The 27,557-nt window shown below is 36.8% G+C and overlaps 2 protein-coding genes across 2 annotated transcripts; one reads left to right on the top strand and one right to left on the bottom strand.

Moving 5' to 3' along the window:
• Nucleotides 1–16: 16 nt before the first annotated feature.
• GNG5 (G protein subunit gamma 5) lies at nt 17–7,633 on the top strand. Its single transcript, XM_057539991.1, has 3 exons — nt 17–238; nt 3,773–3,917; nt 7,409–7,633. Exons 1-2 carry the CDS (start codon nt 158–160, stop codon nt 3,896–3,898), a joined length of 207 nt encoding a protein of 68 aa, XP_057395974.1. The 5' UTR covers nt 17–157; the 3' UTR covers nt 3,899–3,917; nt 7,409–7,633.
• RPF1 (ribosome production factor 1 homolog) lies at nt 7,598–27,510 on the bottom strand. Its single transcript, XM_007173016.3, has 9 exons — nt 27,252–27,510; nt 26,378–26,434; nt 24,172–24,252; nt 15,864–15,959; nt 15,133–15,286; nt 10,206–10,288; nt 9,603–9,784; nt 9,303–9,429; nt 7,598–8,662 (listed from the first exon to the last, which is right to left on the bottom strand). Exons 1-9 carry the CDS (start codon nt 27,477–27,479, stop codon nt 8,621–8,623), a joined length of 1,050 nt encoding a protein of 349 aa, XP_007173078.2. The 5' UTR covers nt 27,480–27,510; the 3' UTR covers nt 7,598–8,620.
• Nucleotides 27,511–27,557: the final 47 nt, after the last annotated feature.

Genomic DNA, 27,557 nt, shown 5'->3' with positions numbered 1-27,557 from the left:
GGAGCCACGGGGCAAAGAACCGGAAACTTAGAGACAAAGTTCCGAGCCCCGCCTCCCGCTCCGCCGCCCCGCCGCCCCGCAGTCCCGCCGTCTGGCCCTGCGGACCCACCACCGATCCACCGACGGATTGCCGATCTGCCCAGCTCTCGCGTGCGCCATGTCTGGTTCCTCCAGCGTCGCCGCTATGAAGAAAGTGGTTCAACAGCTCCGGCTGGAGGCCGGGCTCAACCGCGTGAAGGTGAGCGGGGGCGGGCGGCTGAGGGGGAGGGGAGGGCGGGGGAGGTGGCGGGGGGGATCCGGCAGGCGAGCTGGCGCGGCGAGCGAGGCTCGCGTTCGGCTCTCGCCAGCCCTAGGGAGGACGCGCTGTCGGCGGCGGCGGCGGCGAGCTCGGCGGCCAGCTTTAGAAAAGCAGCGGCGCAGGTCGGCGCTGTGGTTTGGGGGGCCGGTTAGTGCGCCCTTCCGCCCCAAGACTTTCCAAGGCGGGCTGGCCCTGGTTTGAACAGCGGCTTTCCGCATTCCGGTTCTCCTCTAGTGACTCCGCGGCTGTGCTCGCCAACAGCTGCTCCTCCGCGCGCAGTCCGCACCCTTCCCGGCCCTCTCGACCAGCTCCTCTGTTTTTTGTCACCCGACGGGGTTTTATCCGACTTTTGATTCAGAAGTATTTTTTCTTTGCATTTCAGAACTTTCCCAAATCCACTCTCTTTAGTAGTAGAGTCTTACTTCCAGCTCCTCTCATTCACCGAACACACACTTGAAAACGAATTCTTGCATAACTTTAACTGTAGGTTAAAGAAGCCTGTTTTGGAAAAGTTCGCAATGTCTAAGGTTATCACTGGTGCCCTGTACAACTTCGTACAAAGCGTGCATTTCGTATCTGTTTGGCACCGTTTGCTGTGGTGTGACTTTGGGTATATCTACTGGTCCGCACGTACCCGAAAAAGTAATTAGGGTGGACCAGTGTTATTTATTTTGGCATCTGGTTAGTATTGATCTTGTCCTGGGGTATTTACTTTGGGGAAAAAGCCTTTTGTGTGTGGTGATATGACAACCTGACGTTCTAGTGCTATTTCGAGTTTCCTGATTTCTTAAATCCTGCGTGGATTGGCTTCTTTCTGGTGCAGGTCAGTTTACGTGTGAAACACTTGTAATTAAAAAAGAAACAGAGAAGAGTATAAAGCATGCACTCTGTTGAAAGAAAAAGCCAGTTTCCAAGATGATTTGATTCTGTACTCATTAGGCTAGTTTTTACTTCCCCCTGAAATGTTTTGTGGAGTAAGATGGTCTCCTATTTACCCATTTCCTTAAGTAGAAATGTCAGGGACCTAGTTTACTCAGTTGTGGTCATCTCGGGAGGGAAGGGAAATTCCCATCAGTCTTGGGGTGGGATTCTCCTCTCTTTCTGTCCTTTAAGTGTTGTAAACTCCATTGCAGTCTCGAATCCATTTCTCTAATCTCCAGATTCTTACCTCATCCCAGTGATTTATGGTTAGTCTTGGCTGGATTTAACTTTGAAATCACTATCTTATCATTCAGGCGTGTCTTTATCATAGATTGGGGGGAGGGGAAAAATGCTGGTTAAAAACAGAAAGTGTTAAGTAGGGGTATTTAGCCCTAATCTGCAAAGAAAATGAGTTGAAGTCCTCAGGCTCAAGTACTCTGAGGGCTTTACCATGAAAACTCTAGCCCCTCCAGTAACTCCCCAGCATGATGCCTTCCTCCTATTCTTAGGAGGGTTTTGGTCGGAATCATTAAAGGCACCACAAGTGATTTGGTTTTAGAAATCTCAATTTGTCTGAAGCCAGGGCTGTGTGTAGCAAGGAGAGGAGGCATCACACCTTGGGACTTTAAATGAGCTTTTCATTAGACATGTTGCAAAATGTGGTTAGTTCGATTTCATTTTGTGCTTCTGTTTTACCCATGACTCTATGCTAGATGGTTTTGTAGTGATATTTTACTTTTGAATTACCACAGCTTTACTTTTTAAACCTTTATGTTTGAGTAGTTGATAGAAATTATCACAAATGTTTGACAGACTCTCCCACTGTTGGGTAACCATACACTTAACCCAGGGCACTTTTGAGAGTGAAAGAGGGCGCTGATTATTATGCCAGGATTATAGGGTTTCAGCCTCCTGGATGGTGATTATTACAGTGCCATAGGGGCTAGAAGCTTGTTAGAGTTTTAAGCCTTTGTGTCCATTTTCCCCACTGATTGGAATTCTCACTGATCATTTTCTCACTGATGGTCACTTGGCTGGATCTCTTGTTACTGAGATCTCAATTTAAATGTCACCTCCTCAAAGACACTTTCTCTTAGGTCCTGATCTAAAAAACCACTCTTTTTTCTGCAGAGCACCTTGTCTCTTTTCATCTGAACTGTTAGCTCCATAACAGCAGGGATTTGGCTGTTCTTACATATTCTCAGTGCCTAAAATTATATTTGGCACATAGAGGTGACGAGAAGTTTGTGAAAGGGAGTTAAGCTGGAGCCTACCTACACTTTAGGCAGATAATTAACACATTCTTTACTGCTGGTTAATGTGAATGAATGAAACCATGTTATAAGACAGTGAAAAATTATACCACCATTCCCCCACTGTAGCTACACCTTTTAGGGGAGCAGGGTACCCCTTTGTTATAGTACTTGGTACCAGGTATTTATAAACTGTTTACTCACACAGTTGCTGAATAAATTTATGGAACTCATTACCCTGGATTGGTATATAAGCCAAACATATAAATAGATTCCAAGAAGAGTTTAGATTCATCTCATGAAGATGGATCCTTTTATCAGGTTAATGTCTGGGGTACAGCTGTCATGTGCAGAAATTCTTTGCAGAGAGCATTTGTGATGCCCTAAGCTCCCTTTCAAAGGCTAAATATTACCCAGCCAGACTGGACACCTGTTCTCACCCTCCTTACGGGAAGTTAAAACAATAAATGATTATCTTCTCCATCTTCTTAAACCTCAATTCAAGAGTTAGGATATTGTATGTATTTGAGGCATCCTTTAGTCATTCATGTTATATATCTGAACTATTCAGTTTATTGTTTTGGTGTCCTGTATCATGTTAGATGTTTAAGTGATAAATGATATAAAGTTGTTTTAACTATGAAGCCACAGAAGTTCCTTAAGTCCTGTTTAAATGGCTTTGCATACATATATGAAAATTATTAAATCACATTTAAGGCATACAGTTTCTTAAAGGCAGGCTGCTTGGTAAAGTTGTTAAACTGAAGTTTGCTAATCAGCCTTTCAGTCACATGACACTGAGCAGAAACTGTCACTGTCCAGTTTTGTAACATAAGACAGCTGATGGAACATACACCAAAACAATAAACTGAATGGTTCAGATTTTGAACATGATGTTCACTCAGAGTAGCATTTTCCCATTTCCCATACTGCTTTCAAGACAGAGTGATAGTTTACTAGCATTTTAACACTTTTTAACTGTAATATCCTGTGTACTGCTTTTAATAAAAGACAAGATGTTGAGTACCCTCAAGGTTACACTAGAACAACCTATTTATTAATAAACTAGCAGGATGTGCTATGCTTTACAAACAAACAGAATTGTACTGTTCGTACTTATTTACATGCAGTGTTTTAAGTATAAAAGCTCAGTATATGACTGTTGAGCTTCAATTAGTATATATCTTTTTTGAGTTAAGAGAAGTGTTTATTGGCAGGTATTTTTGAAGATTTGAGAAAAACTTCATTAAAACATTGTCACCACCTCCCACCCACTTCCCCCACCCTTTGTTATATACAGGTTTCCCAGGCAGCTGCAGATTTGAAACAATTCTGTCTGCAGAATGCTCAACATGACCCCCTGCTGACTGGAGTATCTTCAAGTACAAATCCCTTCAGACCTCAGAAAGTCTGTTCCTTTTTGTAGTAAAATGAATCTTTGCAAGGTAAGTTTCCTTAAATTAAAACAACAAAGCCCCACATAGTAGGGATAACTCCTCAAGTCTCTTTCTTTGCAGCACTTATAAGTTGAGCAAAATCATCCCATACACTTTTGTTTGGCACTCTTTGTTTTGTAAGGATTGATGAAATTTGCTGATTTAGTAGTCATAGAAAGACTAGTTGTTTCTATTTTACCATAGAGGGTTAAGTAGAGGATTTAATAACCATAAAGAGGATATAGGAGTTACTAGAAAATTTCACTGCTATGACAAGTCATGTTACCTTTTATAGCTTTGGTCTAATGGTGTATTCTGGTGTCCCCAAATACTAGTTTAGTTTTATTTTTGTGTATCTAGCAAATATTTAGACACTGGACTGCCCTGGCCAGTCCAGTGGTTAAGACTCCGTGCTTCCAATGCAGGGGGCACGGGTTTGATCCCTGGTCTGGAAACTAAGATCCCACATGCTGTGCGGCCAAAAAACAAACAAAAGAGGCTAAATCAGTAAATAACAGCACATTATTAAAAAAAAAAAATTTAGACATTAAAAAAAAATCTGCAGTGTTCATGGTGGTGGCTTTTGAAATACTATCAACTGATTTGGATTAATGATGATCTAATAGAACAGCATAGAAAATAATTGGGAGTTGTGAATGCAAGAGAAACTGAAGAGATAGCCGAATAAGCTAACATGGTGTTGGCATTTGGACTGGGGAACAACAGGTTTTAATTTTATTGTTGTTAGGTAAAGATAAAATGAGAGAAATGAAGTGTATATGTTCATGGTGGCAAACAGTGGATTGGTTTTCAGAGGATTAAGAAACTAAATTTTGGGCTGGTTTAAAGCATACTTTTATATGTTAACCTGTAACTTACAGAACACATGCCAGTGTATGCAAAAACATATGTTAATCCAAAAGAGATGTGAGAAGAAAACATGATGTGCATAATTGAAAATGTAATCCAAGGGTACTACCTTCACAAATCCATAGGACTTTTGTCAGAGCATTTACTCATATTGACCTACGAGAAGCAAACTTAAATAGTGCTTCAAAAAAAAAGAAGACTGTGTGTGGCACACACCATCTACAGACATTCTGACTCCTCAAAGTGCAGGAAGCTGCTTCCTAAAATACCATGTTACATAGTTGTGCCCTCCCTAATTAAACTTTGTAGACTTGGGAGTGTCCAGGAAGTTTGTGTAAGTACAACATGTTTCCAGTAAATACAATGATTGGTTGAATTGGTTAAGATTTTCGAAACACAGGGAAAAAAAAAACAAAAACACCCCGCCTTTGAGATTAAGGGAAGTAATTCTTCTTAACAGTCTAGCACCTTCATATTTAACAGGTTAAAAGTCGTTTGCTCCTGGCAGTATTAATTCTTTATGGCAGTTTTGGGAAATTTCATATTTTTACGGTTCCTCTTGTATTCTCTTCACGAAGTGTTTATTTTCATTTAAAATACTGTTAAGCCTGGCTTCTTAATTGGCTGTTAATAGTTTCACTTCATAGGAGTCTGCAGACAAGTGTTTAATGAGTTGCTCAAGGTTAAAATATGGTTGGGATAAGAATCCAGATTTCAAAGTAAAATAATGGCTGTTAATTCTGGCAGTATAATAAACCCTTAGCTTTGTGGATATTATGATTTGAAACACTTTTGGCTAGGAAAAGAATATTTGGATGTAAAAGCATTTCTTCTCAAACTTGAAAGTAGGTCTGGGATGTTATGCTGATGTTGGTTGTCCTAGGCACACTGAGTGGCATGGATGCAAAGAGTCTGTATTTAAGTCTTTATACTCATAGCTTTTAAAAAAATATATATTTATATAATTTTTTTAAAAGCATAGATAATTTAGCAACAGATAGTACAAGGTATTAAAATAGAAGTTACCATGATCCACATACCTAGAAATAACCACTGTTAACAGATACTTCCTTTTAAGAGAAAAAACAATCATTGAAAAATAGTGATCATAGTATGCACAGTTTTTTTCTACACTTGAATTTTCTTATTTCATTTAATAGTCTTTGTAAGTTCCCTGGTGGTCTAGAGGTTAGGATTTGGTGCTCTCATTTAATAGTCCTTGTAAATGAGATTTTCTGTGGTTGTACTATAACTTAAATTATACTTCATCAAATATTGAGGTTTCCAAATTTGAGGATACACTGAGGCGAAGATCTTGGTACCCATACATATACTTTACCCATTTCTTTAAGATAAATTCCCGTAAGTAACAATAAGGAATGACATTTAAAATGTAATACCCTTGAAAACTGCCAAATTAAACTTTGCTATTCCACCTGGAGCTTAAGAATACTTTTTTGCTGAGCCCTTGCCAAACAGATCTCAGATTCTTTGCTACTTTCTTCTGCCTATCTCATTTTTGTAATTTGCACTGATTAACTGAGGCTAAACATTGTTTTTTCACCACTGATTTTGTTTATGCTTCTTGAACATTTTTATAATGAAGTAACAGAAATTTTTAAATAAGTATAAAAAACCAGGTGTCCACTGTCCTGAATTAAATGGTTTACTTTTTTTTTTTTTTTGGTTGCACTGTGTGGCTTGTGGGATCTTAGTTCCCAGATCAGGAATTGAACCCTGGCCCTTGGCAGTGAACGTGCCAAGTCCTAACCACTGGACTGCCAGGGAATTCCCAACTTTCAAGAAATAAAAAGATACTTTTCCTACCTTTCCATATAGATGACTTATCCTGAAGTTGTTATGCCCCTGTTTTTACTTTTTATATATATTTATTGTTTTATAGTTTTAAAACATAGCTATTATTTTTAAGGAACTATTACTGCATTACTTTTGAGATTTGTGTTAATCCATAGATTGTTTAGTCATTTTAATTGCTGTATAGTATTCTGCCATGTGTATGAACCTTAGTTTATTTATCCATTGCCTTATTGAGTTGCATTTAGGCTACTTCCAGTTCTCTGCTGTTAAACCATTACTATAGTCAATATCCATGTACACATTTCTCTTTGTATATAGGTTTATGTGGGTAAATAGAAGGGATTGCATCTTGCTCTCCTCGATACTATTGCTCATTTCCTAGAGGTGTTCAGATTTTCCTCAACTTCAGAGATTCTTATATTAACCTTTTTTAAAATTAGGATCCAGAGTGTATTTTGGCAATGATATTGGCAAGTCAAACTTTAAGTCTGTTTATTTCTAAACCCTAAGTTATATATACTTCAGAGTGGTTATAAATCATAAGTTATATATACTTGAGAGTGGTTAAGAGAAAGTTACATTTTACACCACAGGCATTTTCTATCCTGTTTCTCATTTTTTTCCCTAGAAACCCTGTGATGTCTGTTTTTTTTTTTTTCTTTTTTAAAAACAGGCTTAGTTTAACTGAAAGCATTTTATAAGCTGACATTCAGATGAATGCCTTAAATGTAATGTAAGATGTACTGCTATTCAGAAAAACTATTGTTCTTATGATACTTTATCCTAATTCACTTTTTTTTTTTTCATTTCAGGTTTTTAAACCACTTTTCATAAACCGGTGAATATTCAAAGGAAAGCTAAATCTGAAGCCTGTACAAAAGCCTGTCTCTATAACACGTGCCATACTATATAAACTTCTACTTTTGTCAGTCTACCTCTCTGAATATTCATGAATTTCTGTTTCACAAGGGTAATTATTTTATATACACTGGTGGCAGCATATAATAAAATACTTAGTATAAAAGTTTTTGGATTAATTATTGGTATTAAATATACTATGTACAATATTAATTTGTTTTGAACACCTAAGAAAAAAATGACAATTTTCCCATCATCTTTAAGGGGTTAAAATTTTTAGTGTTTGTTCCAGCAACTCATCTCACATAACTTTATGCCATACATTTGCAAGACTGCTAGAGAATTAAAGGTAAGTTGCAGATTTATTCTTTTAAGGTCAGGAGGAGGCTGCTAATAATACTAGTTTCTATTCATGAGTTATTTACAGGGTTAACTTTGTTTTCTAATGAACTACTTTGTGGGGTATTACCATTACACCTAGAAGTTATTTACTTCATAACAGATGGCTCTCCCAGTAAGGATAGTAAAGACTAGATATAAGAATTCCATTACAAGATGGAAGAGAAAAATTTCAGAGCCCGAGGTAATTCCTGAGTGGAGCACTACAGTACAACGTAACGAGGTAAAGAAGTACCAAAGACTAGCATCAATAATTTGCAACTTTTGCTTTAAGTCCTTGGCAAACCACTTTGCTTTAAAAATTTCTACCCTTCTTGAAAGGCTTAAGGAAATGTTAAAACATCCTAGAAACCTCACCCCCAAATATATGTATTTTCTGGAAACAGAATTAAAACTATGAAGATCAGTCTGATACAAAACCAGTAGGCTACACAGTATCTACCAAGCACTGTACTTCTCTCCAGCCCACATGTTCCATGAAAGTACAAACAGGAATGTTAGTTTGAATGCTGATCCCAATTTCAACTGTTAACAATTACCTAAAAATAAAAGAGAATTAAGCTTTAGGAAACCTGAATTTATAACCTCTTACCAAAATGACCTTTTATTTGCTACATAAATAGTGAGTGGCAATTCATGGCACTTGGTACTTTATCCAGACATGACAGAAGGCTTATGAAATCAGTAAATGCCATTTTGAAAAGGGTCTTCTTTCATAAATTCAAGATAGGCCTGTCAGCACAATCCAGTACTATCCCCTCAGTACTTTATAAATGGAATTTTCTTCTACTTGTATCCATTTCCCGGGGCTGAAAATTAGAAAAACAACAACAAAAGTAAACAATCTGTAACAGTGCTATAAAAAAAGGACCTCTAGGTTTGTCTCTGAGACAATTTAAGTCTTTAGCTCTAATATAAAAAGTATTGGAAATTACTGTTCCAATATGTGTGTGCATAATATATATAAAATTTTAGTCATACTTAAGTGAAATATTTCTTATTAGGTTGAAAAATTATGTGTTTTAAAGTATTAAAGTTTTCATTTATGATTTAAAATGATCTCCAAACTTCAATAAAACCTCTATAGCAATAATGTTCAAGCATGCTGCAGAATCATTATAACACAGGCTCATAAACAGACTGCTGGCCCACTCCCTAAGTTACTGATTGAGCAGGTCTGTAGCCCAACAGTCTGCCTTCGTAACAGGTCCTTAGGTGATGCTACTGGTCCCACTTTGAGAACCACTGATCTTTAGGGATATTTCAGATGAACCAGGGTTAACCTCTAGACCAGAACACTGTATCAGAGATTGGTTATTGCTAGCTCCTGAGAGGAAATTCAGAAGCCTAACTTAAGGTATAAACACCCAAAGCTTAAAGTACGTGGTTTTATTCTCATTCCATCCTTTTAAAATTCTCTAAATGGCTTTTCTTAGAGTAAGCACATACCTTATGGACCCATTCATATTCTCCATATTTAGAATCAAAGGTTCCTTTCTGAAGAGATCTTAATTTTAAGGTAAAACGTGGTCCAAGTTCCTGAATTCCGACTTTCTTTTCACTCTTGAATATGTATCTTCAAAGATAAAATAGAGTTAAGGAAATTAGTGTGAATGAACCCAAACTGTTATTTCTTTAATATGACAGTTTGAAAGATAATTTCTCATCTACAATACTTGTCAGAATACATTAGAAAACAGGTTTGTGTGTAAAATGTATTTCATCATTGAAGTCCAAGGAGTTTCTCACCTGTGAAATCTGAAGAAGATATAATCCCGTTGATTGTGGAATGTGGCAACCTGCCTTCCAGTAAATTGAGGATTATGGGGAAAGAGAGATGCAAACATACGTCCAACAGAATGACCCAGCCGTGTGGTAAAATTGTTTAAAATTATTTCAGGTATGTGTTCTGTGGGCTCCTTGCCTCTTCTCTAGAAAAATGATGGAAAGTCACAATAACGATCTCACTGCAATTTCAAGTTTTGGAATTTACATGCCATTGAAACATTTTAGTTATCTTAATGGCTTAATCAAACCCATAAAATAAGATTTATCTAAAATTAATCTAAATTATCTAAAATTAATGCAGTGAATATGCACCAAATATGCAGTGAATGCACCAAAAAGAAAGTTCTACTAAAAAGTGACATGTTTCATATTAACGAAGGCTACTGCTTGTCTGCCGTAACTCAATTATAATCTCACAAGAAAACGGTCAGTACACAAAACTGTCCCTTTAACCAGAAGAGCAAATACCATTATTAAAATCAATTAGATCTATATAGGTTATAGCATTTACTGATAAAATACTGTGAGGAGACCAATACCAATCAAGGAATGCATAAAACTTACCTTAATTTCTTTACGCAGACGAACACTGCTCATTTTAAAATGAGCAGTTGGGCCATTTGGCAAGTGACTCAGAATTAATCCATCTGTTCACAAAGCTAAGAACACATTTAGATTACACTCTGTAATCTAAGTCTTAAATTGTTTAAATAACTAGTCCTTTGTATGCCCAAAGCCTCCTAAAATCTGTAGCTAGGTAAATAGGTGGGTGCATGTATTCCTCTGGCTTAACAGATTTTCTTACTATACCCAAAACTCAAGACACCGAAGTCAACCTAAATCTTTCAGAAAAATAGACTAACCTATAGCAGTCCTACTTTTTCTCTTCACAATATGGTAAATAGCTGTAGGGTATGTTCGGCATTCAACTGAAGTACACTAATACTCTAAAAGGATGAGATTCTAGCATAACTGTAGCATTGCAAATGGAATATAAGTTTACCTCTACGTTCAGAGGCTTTATAACTCTTAAAAGGCACACTTTCATACATATATATACGTCTTACACATTTGTAAGGTCAGGATATGCAGTTTTGAATATCATCCTACAAGACCAGTGACAAACTCTTTTCTGGAAATCGAGGTTATTAGTGTTCTCAAGAGACATGGTCTTAATTCTTGGGATTACTGTACCACAATTTAAAATCAACCAATTAATTAACCACTTACTGACCCTACCACAAACAGAATTAGGCTAGACACTCTAAACTACGAATGAAGTATAAGACAACTACCTACAATCAGCAGGATTAGCAGCCCAAGGGCTTTAAAAGTTTGGAATGCAGCTAAACTACACAACATACCTCAAGTCTTTGTAGCACAACCTGATTCTTTCAAATACTTAACCTTAAAAGGAGGTCAGAATTAGACTGTTTTAAGTCTATCTGCACACTATGAGTTTTATAAAACATGTTGCCATATTTAAAAGCCATCAACATGATGAATTGGGAGATTGGGATTGACATGTATACACTGATGTGTGTAAAATGGATGACTAATAAGAACCTGCTGTATAAAAAAATATATAAAATCCAAGATTAAAAAAAAAATCAACATTCTCCCATTCATCTACTGAAAAACTATGGTGGTTATCATCATCACCTTCCTCCTCCCATCAAGTCCTATTTACTGCTTTTACCTTCCTAAATTCCTCACTTCTACAGCTTCCTCTTTACCCCAATTGTTATTGTCTTAATTGAGGTCCTTGAGATTTTTCACCCAGATTAGGAAAACAGTATCTTGCTTGGTTTGACCTCTCTCACCATTTCAAGTACATCTTCTAATATAGACTAAATCAGGTTGGATTCAGGCCTTGGTTCTACAGTTACTAAGCTATGGGACTCACTGTATCTGTACTAAGCTATGGGACTCACTGTATCTGTACCATAGCTCCTCGTGTGCTATTTGAAAAACTGGATACTGTGAGAGTTTGACAGCTGTAGCTAATTTCAAACTACTCTCACCACAGACTCATCTATATAGATTTAAGACATCGTCACAGCAGTCATACTGTGGCTTCAAACTACCTTTCTAACCTGTTGTCTCCCCATATTGCTTCCCAGCTGGTAGACAATGACAGTCTCTCACACGCCATACACATTAATCCTGTCGTGATTTTTGCTCATGCTATTTCAGATATCTACAATATTTTACTCATCCATTAAGGCCCACTTCAAATGCCACTTCTTTACAGTCAAAATTAAGCTCTAAATATTCTCGATCTCACTGTTACTTACTACAGCACTTGTCATTTGAGTTACAGTCATGTAAAATGCCTTTCTTCCCAACAAATCCATTAACTAATTTCTGACAGATACTAGTGCCTACTACATAGCAGATTATCAGTAAATGTTTGAATTCTTTCCTTCAAGGACTCACCAAAAGTTCAACCTCATGAGGTACAGGCCAAAGTATTTCTGTATCATTTGCACATTGAAAAAAAATCATAAAATCTTGAGGGGGTTAAGAGAGGTACAAGTCATTTCTTTCAACCTAAATCAAGGCTTGAATCCTTTCCAGAACATTCCCACTAAATTGTGGTTTGTGTCAAAAGAAACTATAGAATCCAGATGTATCAATTCGTAAGTACCTGCATTGTACAAAAGGCTTTATTAATGTTATTGCTAATCTCCAACCCAAACCATGTAAAATAGGAGTCCTAATGATTTTAGCAATGAGGAAGAGTTTGAGAAGGGTCAGGCAGATTCAACCCAAGTTTCAGTGCTACATGGCAGTAGATCTCAAATGGGGTGGGGTTACACCTGAGCCCAAACCCTTGACTGGTAATTTCCATTTAGAAATGTATAGAGGCATTTTGTTACGACTGATACAAAGGCTAGGAATGTAAAACACCCTATAAGCTGCCAAAAGCACAAAGACTTATCCTACCTCAAAGTTCCATTTAGAAATAATGAATAGAGGAAGTCTGTCTCTCCAGAAAAAGCCTTCATGCTTCCCACTGCACCACAATTAAAAAAATGCCTAGTACAGGCCAGGCACTATGCCTCTGAAACATAATACATTTAATGTGATCCTTGTGGGAACCCCAAAGATAGGTATTATTTCCTACATTTAAAATATGAGGAAACTGACTAAGAAACTTGACTAAATTCACAAAAATAGCAAGTAATGAACTCTGAATTTGGCATCACATCTGCCTGACCCAAAGCCACAAGGCTACTGGTAGGATAATGAAGTTCTTTTCTAGAATAAGTCAAAAATGTATACCCCTATAAATTTCCACCATACGGCACACAGTAGCCCTTCCTACTGTCAATATACCTTTAGACAGCTGTCATGTTCCCACTTTCTTATTTCCAGGCTGGATATCTTCAATTCTTTCAACTTTTCTCCAAGTGCCATCATTAGGAGTCATGATTTGTTATTTGTGAGCCCGTGTTAAGTCTCTAGGAATCACCACTATTTCTATTAGGTGCTTACAAATTATTCTCCCTTTAATTCTACATTTTTTTTTTGGCGGGGGGGGGGGGGATCATGGCAAAGATTAGCCACTGTCCTTCCTCCATTTACCTGTCTCATATCTTCCTCAGAGCAACAGTCTCATTTACAAGTTTCTGCAGATATTCTTTGCCTTATCTTACAATCTCTTTATCCAAGATGGACTTCCAGTCTGGCTTACCAATGTCCATTAGTCTGAAGATCATTCTATGTGATCAAGCAAATCAAGAGATTTGTTTTCCTAGTGTCTTTCACTGATACTTCGACATCAGCTGCATTACTAGATGTTAATCAGAAAAGAAAGTGAAACATCTTTGAAATTATAAAAATTAACATCCAGGCAGGATTATACTTATAAAACTTCCAATCATGAGGACTTTTAGAAACTGCTGCATGATTCTGTATCCAAAAATTAAAGTCTTGGGTAATTTTCCCTCAGTATCTGTGGGGGACTGGTTCTGGGACCCACCATGGATGGCAGATCCAAGTCCCTTATATAAACTGGCATAGCAGAGTAAGCCCTCCAACTTTCAATCCGGTTGGTTGAATCCACAGATGCAGAACGCGTGGACAGGGAGGGCAGACTGTATATATATGTTTATATGAACAGGAGTAAGCAATTTCACATTTGGATTACTTAAGTAGCCTAATTATTTCCTTAAATCAGGTCTGTGTACCGATGGTACCTTAATTACCTGGTGGTTAACTTACTCTCTAGGGTGTCCAATATGGTAAACAGAAAAATATTAATACATTTTGGGTAAAAAGACAACACAGTATTATAAAGTAAAGAGAATATAAGCTTTCTAAAGGCAAGAGATGGATAGAATGTTTATTGAATTGATAAATGCTTGCTTCTTAGCAAAGAGTTACTAGCAGGCTTGCTAGTAATGAAATGATGATGGGTTTTTAACTGCCAAAAATAGAGGAACGCAGACCTTGCCACCTTATGTTGGGAGGGTAGTTTTAAAAAGGCAACAACTACCTTAAAACAGATCTCTTCTGGAATAGTTAAGCATTCAAGAGATTTTTGTTACTTTGTTACAGTAACTCACGATCTGGCCAAATTATAAAATGACCAACAATATACCACAATACAAAGCTAGTTTTAGTCTTAAAAGTCTCTGAAAAGCAACCTGTACAAGTGGGTAAAGTCTTTAACTTATATTGAAAACAATAAAAGCCATAAAAATTATTTAGATAAAAAAAAAAACAGCTTGTAAACCATTATTTTTTAAGAAGTGTTCATTGATTTAAGAAAAAAAATGTTACCCTGGCAGCAGAGAAGTACTGTCCCCATTGTTTATAGGTCCTTAATAATCTTGTTTTAATAATTTGGACTTATTCAACTGGCCATCTTAAAGTTACTGAGTTCACAGGCCACCATGAGATGAGTAAAACAATAGCAATGACAAAAAATCTAGGCATCCTTTATATGATCTCTTACCTCACAACAGGAAGAAACACCTAGGGTTTAGGGAACACATTCACCTCAGATCTGTGATTCATGGTAAAAGGATAGATTATTCTTGGCATCTGATATACTAGTTAATACATAATATGGGCCCAAATACCTACTTCAAAAATGCAATCCTGTGATACCACCTCTGGCACCAAAAAATCTAGTCATATCAAATGACAGTTGCAGATCCCCACCTGGGTCAGCACCTTCATGCCTCTATCTTTCCAAACGGTTATTTTTGCAGTGGGTACTCTTCCTCTTCCTTACCTCATTCACCCATATCCACCTAGACGGGGTTTAAGCATTTTTTTCTATCAAGTACTTCCTCCCTGATATCCCCAGGGCAGATTTTACCAGAGTTTGCACTGTATCCTGTATTTCTCTCTTAATTGTACTATCCACACTATATTTTTGTTTGTTTACATGCTTCTTTTCTCCTACTAGATTATGAATTCCCTGAAGTTGTCTCTTGTTTAGACAGGAAAACTTCCGTAAAAAAACAAAGGATACTTGGTATTTTACGATCTTCATTAATAACAATCAGGTCTGTGAAATCTCTTGAGATGCACTGTGGAATAATTTTTTTCAGAGCCAGTCCTCTTCTGTAATAAACATGTGAATTTGGTATAACTGTGGAGAGCTGTTCACAGAGTCGTACTGTTCTCTATAAAACAAAATAACAAAAATCCTCAAAAGTGAAAAAGGATACAAATCTGTGTGGCATATGTTTATAAGCAAAGAAGTAATTATTATAAGATGGTGTTATTAAAAGAGCAAGGCTAGGGAAAGAGTGAAACCTAAACAATGTTTCATCCATCAAAGGCTGATCAACCTAAAGCAGTGGTTCTCAACTAGGGACAATTTTGCCATCAAGGGATGTTTGGCAACATCTGGAAGCATTTTTGGTGGTTATGACTGGTGGTAGTGTGGGGTTTGGCTGCTACTGATATCTAGTGCATAGAGGCCAGAGATGCTGCTAAACATCCTATAATGAACAGGACAATCTGCATAATAAAAAATTATCCAGCCCAAAATACTAACAGTGCTGAGGCTGAGAAGGCCTATCCTGAAGAATCATGCTTAGTGAACCTATATCACATCACCATTACATTTTATTTAGCTTATTTACAGGCATAATCTAAGGCAATTACTAATAATTTAACTCTTCTGAACAGAGTTCTTTTAAATAAGTAATGTAAGAAAATTAAGAATTCAAGAGCTATACTAATTGATATGTTTACCCCATGAGGTCTATCTGATGTAGTGATGAGAATCTTGGGAAAAGTTTGTCTGTTGAAGTAAGAAGCAAATTCATCCGTAGCTTCATCATAAGCAACCTGAAAACAGAAAGAGAGATAATTTTACATCAAACATTCTACTGGGCCAGCATTTTAAAAGTAGTTCCAGTAGGGATTCTATAACACTAACTACCTAGCTGACTGGTGATTTAAAGAGGGCCCAGGAGGGACTTAGGTTAATGGCAACATGAAGAGGTTGGGTAATTTTCTACCTGAAGAATACTAATATAAAACTGGAAAAAAACTGTCAAAAACAATTTCAAGACACACACTGAGATGCGTTTATTCTTGAAAAATGGATACATCTGTGGGCAAGAACATCAAGAATCTTGCCTAGAGCTATTCCATTTCCTCTATCAACCTGGTTGGTGAAAACAGTAACTTTGCCAACTTCAGGACTGATAGTAGGCGAGAACCAGCAATCCTGAATCCAGAGGTGGTGGACCAGATTCAAGGAGGGGCAGGTGTGAAGACCCTGGCTTTGCCAATCCAAGATTACAGGCCCAGTTCAGGGTAGATGTGGACCAGCCCAAAATTTAATGAGAGCTCTGGAAGTAAAAATCATAGAGGGACTGACATAATCTCTCCCAAAATCCCTGACTGACAGCTAAACTACGCATGAGAGAGACCTGAGAATCCAGTGCACCTGAAAGGCAAGGGAGACTTGAGAAATGGCTGCAACTCTGAATGCATTCCTCAATCCACACACAGCTCAGCTGGCAGAGGGTATATATGTCTTAGGGGTTCATGGTGTCACAACACAACCTCTACCCAAATCACTGGCTGACCATTAAGCCACACAAACACAGGGACAGTCCCTAGGGAGGCATGTTAAAAATAACCGAGTAGTAACATAATGCTGTCAAACAGATTCCAGTTTAAGTCCAGACAAGTTACTAAAACAAAAAGAATCAATAACCCTTAAAAAATAAAACAATCCAGAGTTATTGCAATGTTTTCTAAAATGTCCAATTTTCAACCAAAATATCAGATATACAAAGAAACAGAAAAGTATGACTTATAATCAGGAAAAGAGAAGTCAATAAAAACTGACTGAGTGGGCCCAGATGTTGAATTTAGTGAAAATTTGAAATCAGCTATAACAGATATATTCAAGGAATTAAGGAAAAATACAGGCTTAATAGCAGATCTAAGATACAGAATAATCAATAAACTTGAAAATAGATTAATGAGTATCCAATCCAAAGAATGGAGAACACAATCATCGCAAAAGGAGCAAAGCTGCAGAAACTTTTAGAACACTCTTAACCATTTCAACAGTGTGTATGAAAACGAAGTCCCTGAAGGAGAGAAGAGGGCAGAAAAAAAATATTCGAAGAAATAAAGGATGAAAAACTCTAACTTAAGGTCCAAACTCAGAAAACCTTAAGTAGAATAAAAAGAAAGAACAACACCTAAACACATCAGTGTCAAACTGGTAAAAGCCAAAAAACAGAAAATTTTGAAAGAAGAAAAAAATAAATCATGTACATGGGAACAATGATTATTAATGGCTGCTTTCTCAAGAGAAATAATGAAGGTCAAAATGCAATGGAACAAGTTCAAAGTACCAGAAGAAAAAAAAAGTCAACCAAGGATTCTATATCCCACAAAATTCTTTCAAAACTGAAGGCAAAATAGGCACACTTTCAGATAAACAAAAACAGATAATTAGCTATCAGACCTGCTATAAAAACAAAGGCTTAAGAAAGTCCTAAAAGCTGAAAGAGAATGATACCAGATGGTAACTCTGATCCAGAGGCAGGAAAGAAGAGCACTGTAAATAGGTAACGATGAAGGTAAACATAAAAGACTTTGTGGGGGTGTGTTGTGTGTGTATGCTCTTAATTTCTTTAAAAAAACATGAGGATGTTTAAAGCAGTAAATACAACACTGGGTTTATAACATAGACAGATGTAATATATAACAACGTGTGCTGACAATAATAGCATGAGTAAGAGTGGAGGGTCATGAAGCTATACTGGTGCAAACTTGCTGTATTTTACCAGAATCGTGTCAGTATTTACTTGAAGTAGATTGTGATAAATCATTCTTCAGAATAGATCTTATTTATGCTAGGACATAAATGCTAGGACATTTCTTTAATTGAAAAGGACTGAAATCAAACAAAATATGTCCCAAACCACAATAAAATTGAATTAGAAATCAACAGCAGAAAGGAATCTGGGAAATCCTCAAATATTTGGAAATTAAACAGGACACTTCTTGAAAATCATAAGCCAAAGAAGAAATCACAAGAGAAATTAGAAAATGTCTTGAACAGAATGAAAATGAAAACACAACAAGCATAGCAAAATGTATGGGATGTGGCTAAAGCAGTGCTTAGGGGAAAACCAGAGCTTTATATGCTTATACTAGGAAAAAAGTATGAAATCAATAATCTAAGCTTCCATCTTAGGAAGCTAGAAAAAGAAGAGCAAATGGAAGAGCTTTCATTTGCTCTTCCAGGTAAGCAGAAGGAAAGAAATAACAAGGATCAGGGGAAAACTAATGAAATAAAAAAATACAGCAAACAAGAAGAAATCATCTTTCATTAAAAGAGGTACTCAGATTTAAACAATAATGAAAGAAATGCATCTTAAAACTTGGGGGCTATAGCAAAAGTGAATTTTATGACCTTAGTTGCTCATAATAAAAAAGATGAAAATAAGCTAATCAAAAAAATAAAAACAAAATAAACTCAGAGTGTAGAAGAAATAAAGGTAAGAGGATATATAAATGAATTAGAAAATAAAGATTCAATAGAGAAGATTAAAGAAAACAGTAGTTTGAAAAGAAAAACAAAACAGATACATCTCTGGTGAAAAGCCCAAATAAATTAGGAATGAAAATAGGACATTACTGTAGTCTCACTCATGAACACACATGTACATGTTCTAAACAAAGTATTAACAAACCAAAACAATATGTTAAGAAGATAAAACATCTTTTTTTTTTTAAACATCTTTACTGGAGTATAATTGCTTTACCATGGTGTGTTAGTTTCTTTTTTATAACAAAGTGAATCAGTTATACATATACATATGACCCCATATCTCTTCCCTCTTGCATCTCCCTCCCTCCCACCCTCCCTATCCCACCCCTCTAGGTGGTCACAAAGCACCGAGCTGATCTCCCTGTGCTATGCGGCTGCTTCCCACTAGCTATCTATTTTACGTTTGGTAGTGTATATATGTCCATGCCACTCTCTCACTTTGTACCAGCTTACCCTTCCCCCTCCCCGTATCCTCAAGTCCATCCTCTAGTAGGTCTGTGTCATCTTAACTAAATTGGATTTATCCCATGAATACAAGAGGTTTAAGATTAGAAAATCTATTTCATTTACTACATTAGTGCAATAAAGGAGAAAACTGCACCTTCATCTCAATATCTGCAGAAAGAGTGCATAAATTATCTTAATATTTGCAGGAAAAGCATCTAACTTTCTACATTCATTCGTTAAACAAAAAACCCAGCAAAAAAAGAATAAATGGAATTTCCATAACTCATAAGGAGAATCTACCATTAATGACACAAACATTAATAATGATACACTGGAAGTATTCTCTTTAAAATCAGTAACATGGCACAGATGCTAATATTGCTTTTTCTATTTATTTGACATGCTGGAGGTTCTAAGTAAGGACAAAAGAAACTGTTAATGGATTGAAAGTAAGAAACAAAAACTTATTTGCAGAAATGATTAAACATGAAATGAAAACAACATTCAGACAAATTATTAGAAATGAATTTAGGTCAACTACTGGTTAGAAGATCACAATCCAAAAATCAATTGCAGGGACTTCCCTGGTGGCGCAGTGGTTAAGAATCCGCCTGCCAATGCAGGGGACATGGGTTCGATCCCTGGCCCAGGAAGATCCCGCATGCCGCGGAGCAACTAAGCTCGTGTACCACAACTACTGAGACTGCACTCTGGAGCCCGCAAGCCACAACTACTGAGCCTGCATGCCACAACTACTGAAGCCTGCAGGCCTAGAACCTGTGCTTCGCAGCAAGAGGAGCCACCGCAATGAGAAGCCTGTGCACCGCAACAAAGAGTAGCCTCCGCTTGCAGCAACTAGAGAAAGCCCACGCGCAGCAACGAAGACCCAACGGAGCCAAAGATAGATAGATAGATAGATAGATAGATATTTTTTTAAATGTATTAAAAAAATCAACTGTTGGGCTTCCCTGGTGGCGCAGTGGTTGAGAATCTGCCTGCCAATGCAGGGGACATGGGTTTGAGCCCTGGTCTGGGAAGATTCCACATGCCGCGGAGCAACTAGGCCCGTGAGCCACAACTACTGAGCCTGCGCATCTGGAGCCTGTGCTCTGCAACAAGAGAGGCCACGATAATGAGAGGCCCGCGCACCGCGATGAAGAGTGGCCCCCGCTTGCCGCAACTAGAGAAAGCCCTCACACAGAAACGAAGACCCAACACAGCCAAACATAAATAATAAATAAATAAATAATAAATAAATTAAAAAAAAAATCAACTGCATTTTTGTAAATCAGCAATTTAAACAGTTTTCAAAGAGATGTGCTTTACACTAATAAGAAAAAATGTAAGATACCCAGGAATAGCTCTAACAAGATTCATGTGTACAACCTGTATTAAGAAAACAATGAAATTCACTGAAATACATTTTCAGTATTCAAACAAGACCTAATTAAGCAATATATATATATATATCCTCAAACTGATCTGATTTAGTACAATTTATAATTTTATATGGAAGACCAAAGGTCCAGGAAGAGAACACTCCTGAACAGAGGGATTTGAGGATGGTAATGGGGAGGGGCATCTTGCCCTAACGGGTATCAAAACTTATCATGAAGCTAAATAATTAAGAAAGTAAAGAACCGATCCAGCAACAAACTACCAAAAAAATAGCCCAGAAAAAGACTAAGCATATATGGATACCTAATATATGACACAGCATTACAATTTACTATGGGAAAAGGCTGTACTGCTCCAAAAATGGTGCTGGGGAAACTGATTATGTATGAGGAGGAAGGAGGGAGCAGTGGAAGAAAGAAATTGGTTTCCTTTCTCACACCAAACAAATCCATTCCTGATAATTAAGTACATAAATGTGAAAGGTAGCTCTCCAGTTCTTTTAAGAAAAAAAAATACGATATCATATGATTACAGGATAGAGACAGATTTCTTAAACATGACAAAAAAGCATTCACTACAAAAAAAAAATTAAACCCAACTATATTAAGGACTTTTGTTCATCAAAAGACACCAAAGAAGAAAGTAAAAAGAGAATCCACAAATTGGAAGATATTTGTAATACATGTAAAGGATTAGTAGAAATTAGAGTAATTCTACAAATCAGTAAAATACACTACAGGATAGAAAATAGGGCAAAAGACATGAGCTGGCATATCTCTACCAAAACCACAGTACATGCGTAAAAAGATGCTCAACCACTTTAGGAATCAGGGAAATGCAAACTCAAGCCACAATGAGATAGCCCTTTATCACTAACCTGAATATACCAAGCATTGGTCAGAACGTGGATGACCAGGAATACTGCTCTTACACCGTGGGAGTGCAAAATGATACAACCACTACTTTGGAAAACATTTTGGCACTTTCATGTAAAGTTGAACATTTATACACCCCATGACCTAACAAATTCTCCCCTATGTAAATATTTAGGGAAACTTTTACATTACACATCTTTGATCCCCAAGTTATCTCCAGCCAAGGCCTGTTCCATATCTTGTCAATGATAATTCCATCATTTCTATCCTTCAAATTGCTCAGGCTAAATACCTCAATACCATCTTTGAATCCTCTTTCTCTAACACCTCATATCAAGAAATTCTTAGTGGCTCTAATTTCAAAATACAACAAAGCCAAAAACTCAAACCTCAGAATCAGACTGATTCTCAACGTTCACTGTAACCACTGTGGTCCCAATCATCATCATCATCACCACCACCACCACCATCATCATCATCTCTTTCCTGGATTAGCTTCCTAACTAGTCTGTTTACCTCTCTGACTGCTATCTCAGTAAAGCAACCAATTACTTAAAAAAATTAAATACAATCACATCATTCCCCTGTTCAAAATCATCCAATGACTCCTCATTTCACTAAGTATAAAAGCCAAAGTCCTCACAATGGCCGGCAAAGTCACTGATCTGGCCTCTTCCCTTCCCCGTATTTTCCTGGCACCTCTTCTACAATCCTCCCTCTTGCTCACTTAATTTCAGCATACTGGCTTCCTTATTGATCTTCAAAAATAAAGTAAGCATGTTCCTGCCTTAGAGCTTTTGCACTGGCCATGTCCCCTTATCCTGGATTACTTTCTGCCCAAAGATGGCTAATTTCTTCACATCCTTCAAGTCTTTGCTAAAAGGTCATCTCCTCAATGAAGCCTACCCTAACCATTGTATAAAAATTGCAACCCTAACCAACAGAAAAATGGGCAAGAGACATGAACAAACAATTGATTAGAAAGAAAGGAAGAAAACATGAAAAGATGTCCAACCTCATTCATAACGAAAGAACAGCAAATTAAAACTACATGGAAATACAATTTCTCACCTACCAGACTGGAAAAAATTATTTGTAATTGCAAAATCTTGAGTGAGAGTTTAAAGAGTAACATATATTTATATAATCTCAAAGTATCTCCCTCCCAAAATATTTATTAAATTCAAAGAGGAAAATAGTAGTTATAGTGGAGAAACCTGACAGACACCACTTTAATCATGTGATGAAAGTTAATATAACCAGTAATGGGAAAATCAACAACATGTGACTCCTGCTAAGAGCACTGAAAAGAACATAACATCACAACTGTGGTACTCCTGTCAAAAGTACATAAGCTGATTATAATCATGAGCAAACATCAAACTCATATTAAATGACATTCTACAAGTATACCTGGTCTGTACTCTTCAAAAACTTCAATGTCATTAAAAGCAAATTCTGAGGAACTCTTCCAAACTAAAGGAGGTTAGAGTCATCGTAATGGGATGAAATGCAAGAACTGGGATTTTTCTTTTAAGAAAAATCATTGTAAAATCTGAGTAAGCTGTACAGATCAGATAATAATGTATATCAATGTTAACTGTCTTATTTTGGAAACTGTACACTGTGCTTATTAAAAAAAACAGTTTATAGGTAAAACACACTAAGCATGTATGAGTAAAGGGGCTTATGACTGCCACTTACTCTCAAGCATTTCAGAGAGAACATAAATGAAAATGAAGTGTGATACAATTTAACATTTAGGAAATCCAGGTGAGGTGTATACATGAATTCTTACTTTTCTATTAAGTCTGAAATTATGTCGAAATAAATAAAATGCAGGCACACACACACACAGATACTCTCTCTCATGCACCCCCCCCATATGTAAAATTGCAAACTTGCTCTACACCAAGTTGTCCTGAATCTCCTTTACCCTATTTAACTTTAGTAACCTACCATCTGCTAACCTATGATAATTTATTTTATTATGTTCATTGTTTGTCTCTCTTCCTAGAAAGTAAGCTCTGGGTGGGCAGAAATTTTGTGTGTATATGTGTATTTTGTGCACTGATGAATCCCATGTCCCTAAAACAGATCTCCATACATAGCAGGCAATCAAGAAGCATTTGCTGGAAAACTGACTGATAAACTGAATGAATGAATGGCTATACCAGGAAATATGGGAAAGAATGTTGGTAACAGCATTGTTTGAAAGCAAATAAATATAACAAAAACAAGTTTCCCGTACACAAATCAAAGAATACATATATATACAAAGTTTTAAAACCTTGATTCTCTCACTGTACTGTTGCAAACTATTTAAAGGGAAAATGTGAAAAGTGGAAGATTATCTTGAAACCAAGAGTTTTATGAGGACACAAAAATACCATCAAATGTTATCCTTAGGTGTCAAAATGTATAACAAATACTACAAAAATCTATAGTATGAGGAATGCTTTTCAAATGACATTTAAAAACACTGGAACTATTATAGAGATTAAATGACAAATAAGTTTACCTAGGCGTAAAATACAATACCTTTCTAGAAAATAAATAATTACTGCCTTTTTCTATAGCATTGTTGGAAAACTCAATTATGAAATAATCTACAATAAATAATGATAATATGCCAACATTACAGTTGAATCAGTCCATTATACATCTTCACCAGCCAGCACTTTAAACATTGACACACGAATAGACAATTTATCAAGTGTGGTCATCCAAATTCATTGAAGACTTCTAACATTACCTCTTCATCATTAGGGTCTACTGTGGTTTCATCGTACACTCGCTGGTTGTCAATGGTCTTCGGTATAGGCTTTGGTGGAGCCTAAATAAAAGAAAAAGGGTTAAGTCTTAGGAGCATTTTACATTAATAATTTTGCATTATGATTGGGGAAGAGTAACAGAAATCTGCAAATAATCCAAAAACTCAATCTGTTCCTCATTTCAACCCACTGCTACATCAATCCTAATAACAATATTGAGTAAGAGGCTTTTTAATTCTCTGAGCAGACACACGCACGCACTGGAAGAATTGCTGACACTAAATAAAATGGCTTAAAACCAGGCAGAAGTAGCAGAGAGAAGAAACTGGAATCAAAATAATTATTCATGAAGAAGAAAAATATCAAATGGGAAAAAATTACAAAGGTACATATATATGTAGCTTTGTTTCAATACTTTCAGAAAGCTATTCAGAAATATGTAAGAAAAGCTATAAATCTGTTTCCATCTGCTGAACTAGTAATTCTAGTTTGGGGGATTTATGGTAAGGAATGAAAAGGGGGAGCAATTTATACAAAGAAATATGTGTTATCACTATGGTTAGTGGAAATGAACAGTAAACAGGGCAGATGTCCAACAACAGGATAACGACTACAGCATTTCCAGCATAATGGAATACCATGAGAATCAGCAATCATGCACAATATTGTTTGCTTGGACCAAAATATTGTGTAAATGAAATTTTAAGGAGCAGGAACACAGAACTGTAACCATATACTGACTAAAACTAATCCAAAATATATGTACACTAACAGATGAATATGAACTGACAAACTAGGATTTTTTAATTATTCTATGAAATGAATATTAAATTTTAAGTAATTTTTTTAAAAGAGGCAGTTCTAGGAAGTCACCTTTCAATCCAAAAAACAAGAAAGGTGATATTTTCAAATGGTGATCAGCATATTAATTTGCTATAACTAACTGATTATTGAGAGTTTAAAAAAAGACTAACATTGCTTGATAGGATTTCACAGGTCAAAACAGTCTAATGTTGGCAACTTCCTGTGATTTAACCTAATACTATTAAAGAGAATTCATGAAAAAGAAGTATTTAGTTTGTGTGTGTGTATATATATATATATATATATGTATATATATATAGTCTATTATTTTTCCCTTTCTCAAAAATGCTTATAATTTCTTGGTCCCTCATCTTAAGGGATGGGAGGGGGGAAAAGTTGAACATGTTTTAAATTTTGCAAGTATAAATTGTAACCTAGAACTAACTATAAATAAAATGAAACTAAAATGAAAATAACTTAGCTGTGCAATAATGCAAAAGTATTTAGTAGTTCTTGTAAAATTTTTCAATACAAAGATTTCACTTTTTGTTAATATCACAAAAATAGCCAAATCCTTTCTTGATGCATTATCTCTGCTCTCTTCTTTGCCATAATCCACTCAGGTATCTCACCTTCCTCCCACTCCCCATTCTCACTCTTCGCAGGTTCCTATCCTCAGAGTCAGCTCTCATTCTTACACGCCCCAACCCTACAACAGAAGAGGCTGTGCCCAGCCATTCCCCAGCCTTGCATAACAAAGCGCATCAAGTCAGAAGAGCTCCAGTTACAGGCCTAAACCGGGGATCTTCCCCATTCCCAGTCAGGGAGATGTGTCTCTGCCTCTCAAACACATAAAGTTAAGTAAAATAAGCAAGTTGAAGTAGACACACCATTTTGAAATTTTGTAAACATGCGAAACACCACTACTGGGTTTACTGTTTAGGGACACAAACATAGTAAAGGTAATAAAGAAAGTGCATGGGAACAATAAAGAGCAATTTCATGAGTGCTTGTCTTTTTTTTTTTTTTTTTTGGCCATGCTACATGTCAAGCGGGATCTAAGTTCGAAACCGGTGCCCCCTGCAGTGGAAGCTCGGCGTCTTAACCCTCTTAACCACTGGACCACCGGGGAAGTCCCAATGAGTGTTTCTTTGGAAGGGAAAGCAATCAGAAAAAAGTACACAAGAACTTGAACACTATCTACTAATGCATAATTTCTTAAGCTGAGTAAAGGAAAGAAAGGGGTATGCTGTATTATTTTTATATCACTTTATATATCCAAAATATTTCATAATAAATTTTAAAAGAAAGTGATTCAATGTAAGTATCAGGGAGCACTCCTCAATAACAGACAGATAGCAGAGGACTAAAAGTTTCATTTACCTTATCACCAAGAGCCTCTCTCTCTTTTTTAAGTTTTTTCTTAGCTGCCAACTTTTCCTAAAGGATTTGAAAAAGAAAAGAACAATATTGAGAAACCACCAGTTATATCACAAACACATAATGAAGCTACAAATTACTAATGCTATGAATATTGAAACTGAGCAATCTTAGAAATGTATTAAACTAAACATCCTGACTTAGATTTTCATAGCTGTTATTGTAAACCAAATGAGCTAGCCAATCAATAAGATTTCGCTAACAAAGATCCTGCTCCTTCAAAACACTAATCTAAATTGACAAGTTTAAATGTTTAAAATTTCAGTAGCTTTATCTTTTACTATAAAGCCTCAAATTAAGTGAAAGTGCAAAATGTACATCTAAACAAGTTAACTAGTTTCTGTTGTTTTGTTTTGCATTCCTAGCAAGTTGCATCCTGAAGAAAACCGTGGCTATGCTGGTTGCTTGTCTTGAAAAGTACTAAAAATAAATGGTAATGAGACAGGAGTTTTCAGGTTGTTTCCAATAAAACCATCACTAGTTACTCAAATATTTTATAAACAAAATATGCTTTTAAAATGATCAAGAACCGGCAAGAGGTACCGTAAATCTGTAACTTCTGGCGACTTCTGAACAGAATGCTTGACACACAATATAAAATAGTTTTTTTTTCCTCCCAGCGCCTGTTGACCCTCAATCCATCAGATCTCGGATTAGAAATTACAGTCCCAAGAAGTCTTCTAGGACACCCTTCCCCCATACTTGCACACCAGAATGGGTTAGATGCCCCTTCTACATCCCCTCCACCCCCCAACTTCCACCCCAGGGGAGCTAGAGGGACATCGCGCATGCGCTCTGGCGCCTCCGCCCCTTATACCTTCCGCTGCTGCTGTTTCCACCGCGTGAACATTAAATGTCGCCGCTGTTTGTTCTTAATCTCCGAAACGCTGAAGCCTGGAGGAAAGGCAGCCGCCTTCGAGGGTTGGACCCCACTTTCCGTCGTCCCATCCTCAGCGACTGCAGCCTCCTGACGTTCTTCAGTAGCAGCTTTGCGTTTCAACCCTTTGTTTCCGCTGCCGCCGCTCTTATCCCCGGCTTTCGCCATGGTATTTTTGCTCCTTGTGGTCTGTACGGAAACGGAAGTAGCTTTCTCCTCCGACCTCCGTCCTTAAGCTATTACTTC

Source organism: Balaenoptera acutorostrata, chromosome 1 (genome assembly GCF_949987535.1).
Source record: "Balaenoptera acutorostrata chromosome 1, mBalAcu1.1, whole genome shotgun sequence".
NCBI classification, from domain to species: domain Eukaryota; kingdom Metazoa; phylum Chordata; class Mammalia; order Artiodactyla; family Balaenopteridae; genus Balaenoptera; species Balaenoptera acutorostrata.
The sequence above is the reverse complement of the archived record's forward strand: the minus strand, read 5'-3'. Positions and strand labels throughout refer to the sequence as shown.

What these genes read in the sequence shown, in the direction of transcription:
- GNG5 (XM_057539991.1), top strand. Translation starts at nt 158, where the DNA reads ATGTCTGGTTCCTCCAGCGTCGCCGCTATGAAGAAAGTGGTTCAACAG. An exon ending in CCGGGCTCAACCGCGTGAAG is followed by an intron (nt 239 to 3,772) that starts GTGAGCGGGGGC and finishes TGTTATATACAG; the next exon opens with GTTTCCCAGGCAGCTGCAGA.
- RPF1 (XM_007173016.3), bottom strand. Translation starts at nt 27,479, where the DNA reads ATGGCGAAAGCCGGGGATAAGAGCGGCGGCAGCGGAAACAAAGGGTTG. An exon ending in GAGAGGCTCTTGGTGATAAG is followed by an intron (nt 24,253 to 26,377) that starts GTAAATGAAACT and finishes TCTTTTATTTAG; the next exon opens with GCTCCACCAAAGCCTATACC. An exon ending in TAGACCCTAATGATGAAGAG is followed by an intron (nt 15,960 to 24,171) that starts GTAATGTTAGAA and finishes TTCTGTTTTCAG; the next exon opens with GTTGCTTATGATGAAGCTAC.